Source organism: Engraulis encrasicolus, chromosome 6 (assembly GCF_034702125.1).
Source record: "Engraulis encrasicolus isolate BLACKSEA-1 chromosome 6, IST_EnEncr_1.0, whole genome shotgun sequence".
Classification (NCBI taxonomy): Eukaryota; Metazoa; Chordata; class Actinopteri; order Clupeiformes; family Engraulidae; genus Engraulis; species Engraulis encrasicolus.
The window spans coordinates 12,638,892-12,645,580 of record NC_085862.1 but is presented as its reverse complement, the minus strand read 5'-3'; the positions used below and the strand labels follow the sequence as shown (position 1 = coordinate 12,645,580).

The following is a 6,689-nucleotide window of genomic DNA, read 5'->3' as shown; positions in this document are numbered from 1 at the left end:
TTATGTCTGTATTCTTTTTGGTGTCATGTGTTGTGTGTTAACTGTGAAGCATCAGCTATGCGTGTCCAAGACCAATTTCCCTCGGGATGAATAATAAGAATCCTGAATCTTGAGTTGATATTAAATCACAATGTGTACAGAATAAAAAACAGCAGCAGGGGAACCATAAGCCTACTGATTAGCCCTACATGCTGTGAGTCCATGGGGTTTCGTCGGTGGCCAAAGGCTTCCAGAAGGCACTGCAGCATTTATGAATAGATGTCTCCTCATCACATTGCCATGGTTTCAGCTGGTGAATAGAATAGGCATTGTGTGGTGAATTCTCATTTCTGAGTCCACGATGTGATTGAAATGGACTCCTGAGGGGAATGCCTGTGTCTGGCATTTGTTGGGGGGTGTTTACTCCTCCTCGCCCCTCTCTCCCTCTTTATCCTCCTCTTCGTCCGCATCATCATCGTAATCATCATCATCCTCCTCATCTTCATCTTCCTCCTCCTCTTCGTCCTCATCATCATCATACTCCTCCTCATCTTCCTCTTCCTCCTCCTCCTGCCTTGCAACGCAGTCTGCACTCACACCTGGGAAACCTGCGGTTCTGTGAAGTGCGTGTGAGTGTGTGTGTGAGTGTGTGTGTGTGTGCGTGTGCGTGTGTGTGTCTGCGGTTATGTGAATGTATTTGATTAGACCAGACATATTTCCCCAGACAGCCAAGTAGGCAGGCTGACTGCTCTGTGCTGTGCTGTGCTGTGCTGTGCTGTGCTGTGCGGCGCACGGTGCCCAGGCTATGATATGGCTCCCTAGGGTCCGGTAAGTGTGCGTGTGCGTGTGCGTGTGCGTGTGTGTGTGCACGGTGCCCAGGCAGGGATATGGCCCCCCAGGGCCCAGTGGGGGAGATAAGGGCCAGGGCCCGGTTGCACAAAACACCTTAAGTTAAGTATTTCCCTTAAAGTCTGAGTTAAGGGTCCCCTAAGTGAAAGTCAGTTGCACAAACAGCCTTAAAACTTTCCCTTAAGTTTTCCTTAAGGGTTTCCCCTTAAATATTTAAGAGTTTCCCTTAAAGTTAAGAAATCCCTTAAAGTTCTTTAAAATCGTTGCACAAAAGACCTTAACAACCAAGTTAAGGGAAAATATCTGAGGGACCGATATCGTCGCCTTAAGTCAGACATGGCTGAGTTTATGCACATTCAGCAACGTGATCAACGGATTCAAATAAGAGTGTTCCGCGACCGGGAGAACCCAATGGATAGGCACGCTTACCGACGAACCGTTAATTATTAATTATAGATTTGATAGACAATCCATATATGAATTATCCGACCGTCTCGAATTGGACCATGCTACAGGAGTTGTGCTCTCCCTGCCGTCTTGCAGCTGATGATTGCGCCAGGCACGGCGCCAGAAAATCAGCCTTGGATGGGCCAGAACATTTTTGAGTGGCACTTCATTAGACCTATAACATCAAGTCCTCATAACAAAACGTCTAATTTTTACTCGAATATGTGCGTATATTCAGTGTTTCCTCATTGTGAAGATTCTCGGATGAAGTTATGGCCGCGGGGTTAGGGTAGCCCATTCATTAATTTCCTCCCTCACAGTCTCGTCCATTGTCCCACCATCACCAAATGTTTTTATTGCCCTCAAACCCCACATTTATTTTGCTAACATGCATGAAGATGACAATGATCAATGATCCTCGCTGTGTTAATTATGACACTGGAGTTGTTTGGGAGTTGTTTTAGGAGCTCGAAAATGCAGGTGAGACACACGGCACTTCTCCAGTGCTTGCGCCATAGCCTATTATTATAATTCTTATAATTCGCATTACCGCTTGACACTTCCAAAACAACGCGGAAGAAACTAAAGATAAATGGAATGATATCACAAATACAAAATAATGCATGGGGAGTAGAGCCCACGTCTGCTAAGAGAAGAGAGGAGAACGTTTGGAGCGGTGCTTAATTTGTAAAGAGGGAGGTCGCGGAGCGCGGAGTGGCTCCGGTGAAGAGAGGCGGGCGGGGCACATGTTGCGAACAACGCTATGCTCAGGTGCTGCCTGCGATATCCCAAGCACCCGGCTCATGTAGGCTATGCATGCAAGAAGATGTCATTTCAACCGCAACAATGCGACGATCAGAGCACACAATCACACTTTGAACCACTCAAACACATAGCATATGCACGCACACACCTGTTGGAGCACAGTAGGCTATTCCATAACCAGACATCTGGTTCGACAATTAAGCCATGGACATATGGTTTTGTTCCTTCCTCGCTTGGACAGCAAGGTTTAAAAAAAAAAAAATGACCTCCCCCACTGTCCTCTTCACCATACTTCTCGAGTTTATGGTCGCGGTGGTCTCTTCCCATTGTTGCTGCTTCTTCGCGGCCGTTATTTGAGAGTTGAATTTGCTTTTTATTATGTTTTTTCTTTTTGTTAAATTCCTCTAATAATACCACTTTCTCTTCCTCTGACCAGTTTGGCTTTCTAGCCTTACCATTGTCCATGTTTAGGCCTATAGATAAATAGCTACAGAATGGTTAACGATGTTTTGAGAAGAATATTCAAGAATGACTTAAAAAGTTTCCTTGGAAACAATAGAATTCTACCGTTGTAAACTCCTCTTTACTGTAGTAAATCCCTTAGGGCTTTCCCTTACCTAAGGGAAGGACTTAAGGCATTCTGTGCAACCCCCTTAAGTAGATCCCTTAGCTAAGGGAAAATGAGCCCTTAAGGGTCACACTTAAGGGAGAAAACTTAAGGTGTTTTGTGCAACCGGGCCCAGGGCTGTAGTACTGCAGTCCAGGTGTGTGCGTGTGTAAATTGTGTGTGTGTGTACTTGTGTGTGTGTGTGTGTGCGGGTGTGCGTGCAGCAGGGGAGATGAGGGCTGGGAGACACAGGCCACTTCGAGGCCATACGGTCGGCCTCTTCTCTCCTTTACCCTCTCCTCTCCTCTCCTTTACTCTCCTCTCCTCTTCTTCTCTCATCTCCTCGTCTCTCCTTTACACTCCTCTCCTCTCCTCTCCTCAGCTCTCCTCTCCTCTTCTCTCTCCTCCCCTTCCTCTCCTCTTCTCTCTCCTCTCCTCTTCTCTCCTCTTCTCTCTCCTCTCATCTTCTCCCTCCTCCTCTCTCCTCTCCTCTTCTCTTTCCTCTCCTCTTCTCTTTCCTCTCCTCTCCTCTCTCCTCTTCTCTCGGAGGTGTCTGTGCTGTTACGGTGCAGTGTAGACGACACACATAGTGTTGAGCTGTGCTGTGCTATTAACACAGTGGGAGCCATTATAGTGATGAATGTCTCTGGGCAGAGCACGGTATCTGTCCATGATTAAGCTTCGATCTGTTTCTTTCTTCTCTCTCTCTCTCTCTCTCTCTCTCTCTCTCTCTCTCTCTCTCTCTCTCTCTCTCTCTCTCTCTCTCTCTCTCTCGTTGCTGTTCTGAATTTCTCCTGGAAGTCGCAGTAGCCTCCAGGAAGCTAATTGGCTCGATCTCCAGCCTATTATTATTATTATTATATAATGAAACAACAACAGCAGATTTTTACAATCTTTGCTCCGCTAATTAAGCAATAAATCATGTGTGGTGTGGTGTAGTGAGAGTTAACACTTGAGACTGTGATGTTCCATCTTAGTTGTTCTGCTGTCTAGTTATTTTCTGTGTGTGTGTGTGTGTGTGTGTGTGTGTGTGTGTGTGTGTGTGTGTGTGTGTGTGTGTGTGTGTGTGTGTGTGTGTGTGTGTGTGTGTGTGTGTGTGTGTGTGTGTGTGTGTGTATGTGTGTGTTTGTCCTGCTTTGCTTTTTTTTTTTTTTTACATTACTCTTCACTGACGCTTTTATGCAAACCTACTCAGACTTACAGTTGTTCACAGGGTATTGGTTACAGTCCCTGGGGCTATGTAGGGTTAGGGGCCTTTTCCTAGCTCAAGGGCACTTCAGCCATGGAGGTGTAGGGATTGGACCTACAACCCTGTGAACTTCAGTCCAGCTCCCTACTGTCACCATGACACCTCTACATCACGGCTGCTTTGCTTTTCTTTGTGCCACTGTCACGGCTACAGTGAAGCAGTATCGTATTTCAGAGCTATGAAACAACCACATCACTTGTTTCGTTGTTGAATTTGTTTTGTTTCTTTGTTTTGTTTGTTTTTGATTTTCCAGAATATTGGTGATTATTGTCTAAGTGTCCCTCACTTCTGTTTCTCCTATTTTCCCTCTCAAAAATCCTATGCATTACTGACTTGAATAAATCTACATCCACCCTAAAGCTGCAATGAGTGTTACTTTGTAATCATTTCTCACTGTTTTTCATATCTCTCTCTCTCTCTCTCTCTCTCTCTCTCTCTCTCTCTCTCTCTCTCTCTCTCTCTCTCTCTCTCTCTCTCTCTCTCTCTCTCTCTCTCTCTCTCTCTCTCTCTCTCTCTCTCTCTCTCTCTCTCTCCCTCTCCATCACCACCCCTATCCCTTTATCTCCAGGTCCACTGCTGGTAGGGGATATTGGGCATCACCTTTGGCATCAGCAGAGTACCTTAGCTTCAGCATCAGCATCAGCGGAGTATCTCAGCATCAGGACCATCAGCATCACCGGAGTGCCTCAGCATCAGGACCATCAGCATCAGCGGAGTGCCTCAGCATCAGGACCATCATCGGTCTGGAGAGAGGGCGGGTCAGCATGTTGGGGGCGTGATCGCCGCCCTGGTGGTGGTGGTGGGGGCAGCAGCGGTGGCGAGAAGAGGAGCAGCAGTAGGACAGGGCGGCTACAGGTCCGGAAAAAAACTCCTTCATTGCATTCAAATTTTTTTGTCAAATGAGTCATCAAAAAGCCTTGATTTTGTCTTAAATTTCAACACAAATGTCTTAATTTTGATTTCTGTGCTTTATTGTCACGTCTTACTTATTTTGGAAAATGGTGTTGAAAAGTCTTAAAAATGTCTTGATTTCCACTTGGTCCAACCTGTAGACACCCTGTAGGAGGAGGGGGGGAGGCCATTGGACGGCGCGGAGGGCTGCTGTTGCAGTGGGGGAGGGGCACCACCGGGGGCAGCAGAGGGTCCGGCAGCCTCAAGACGCCTCACACACACCCCAAGCAGCCGACATGAAGCTGAAACAGAGAGTGGTGGTGCTGTGTGCTGTGCTGCTGCTACTAGGACTGGCTAAGGTAATCTAGTGTGTGCGTGTGCGTGTGCGTGTGCGTGCCTGTCTGCCTTTCGGTTTGTTTGTCTATTTTTACAGCATCCACTCTTCTAAGTGCCTTTAGATAAAAGCACCTGTAAGTGAAATTGGATGTAATTGCTGGTGGATGATGTTCCTTCTCCGTCTTGTCCATATCCAGATGTTCATGCTGAGAGAGAGAGAGAGAGAGAGAGAGAGAGAGAGAGAGAACGAGAGAGAGAGAGAGAGAGAGAGAGAGAGAGAGAGAGAGAGAGAGAGAGAGAGAGAGAGAGAGAGAGAGAGAGAGAGATGGGTGGGGGGGTTTGTTTGGTTTTTTTTTTTGGGGGGGGGGGGTCAGTAGAGAGTCAGGTCCATCATGTTCATGAAAGTACAATAGTTAAAGGGCCATTTCGGTCGTCTACAACATCCAGCTTTATTGCCCAAGCTACCCATGACTTTTCCCATGATTTTTTCCCACGGTTTCTATCCTAGCCTTCATGGTGTAAATAATGATGTCGATGAATAATTGAATAATTTGCGTCCTCCGGGGGATCACTCGTGACCCTGTGTGATGGAGTGGCCATCCCTAGGATTGCAGGTGCGCTCTGACAGTCAGAGCCCCAGTATGGTGCACCAGAAAGTCCGGGTTCGAGTCCCGGCTGGGCAAGCTCGACTCCCCTTTGCTACAAATGGTGTCAGAAGTGGGTAGACCAGCCGTGAGGTTATTGGAGGTGCACCCAGCTGTATTAGTTGGGTGTTCTTTGTTGTTTGTATGTTGTTTGTGTACCTTGTGTGGATTACTAATGGTTGTTAGCCTTCTTTTTCTTCGCCCCTCCCCCTGACTACTCTTCCTCCTCCACTTCCTCCTCCTTCTCCTGTTCCTCCTCCCCACCCCTTCTTCCCCCTCTCATTCCTCCTCCACTTCCTCATCATCCTCGTCTTCCTCTCTCCCCTCCTTTTCCTCCTCCACTTCCTTCTCCTCCACCTCCTATACCTCATCTTCCTCCTCCTTCTCTTCCTCCTCCTCCAGGTGTTCCTGTTAGACGGTGGCGAGGGCTCGGCTGCCAGCCGGCGTGACCTGCGTGCATTCCGTAAGATGGAGGCAGGGCTGGCATTGGTGAAAGGGGCGCGGCTGACGCACACGCTGCAGTCGCCCTGGGAGGTGTGTAAAAATAACTACACGCATCATCCCTATCAAATACTTTGTTTCATTTTCACTGTTTCAATTGTTCCTTTGCAAGTTTCCACCAGTGAACTATGTATGAGACTAGGAGGATACATCTTCAAGCCAATTATAACCCTGATGTGATTATTGTGGTCTCGTTGTCTACTGTCAAATTACTTTGTTTCCTCGATCCAGGTAGAGAAATTCTGAGGCACTCAAGGGTACAATGTTTTGCTTTTTATTTGAAAAAAAAAAAAAAAAAAAAAAAAAAGTAACCTTGAATGCCTCAAAATGTCTCTACCTGGACCAAGTTAGAGAGCCCCTACACTGATGAGCACCAAGGGAAAAAGGTGAAGACCCAGAAGCACTCCGATCAGGGGCGTTA

The 6,689-nt window shown here is 47.1% G+C and overlaps 1 protein-coding gene across 1 annotated transcript in view; it reads left to right on the top strand.

Annotated features, from left to right (window-relative positions):
- The window catches only part of fam20b (FAM20B glycosaminoglycan xylosylkinase), a 56,365-nt gene that overhangs the window by 12,119 nt on the left and 37,557 nt on the right, over positions 1-6,689 (top strand). The window contains exons 2-4 of the mRNA XM_063200660.1: positions 4,465-4,751; positions 4,949-5,146; positions 6,170-6,301. Of these exons, the coding sequence (XP_063056730.1) occupies positions 4,465-4,751; positions 4,949-5,146; positions 6,170-6,301 (617 nt within the window). The remainder of the gene's footprint in view (positions 1-4,464; positions 4,752-4,948; positions 5,147-6,169; positions 6,302-6,689) is intronic.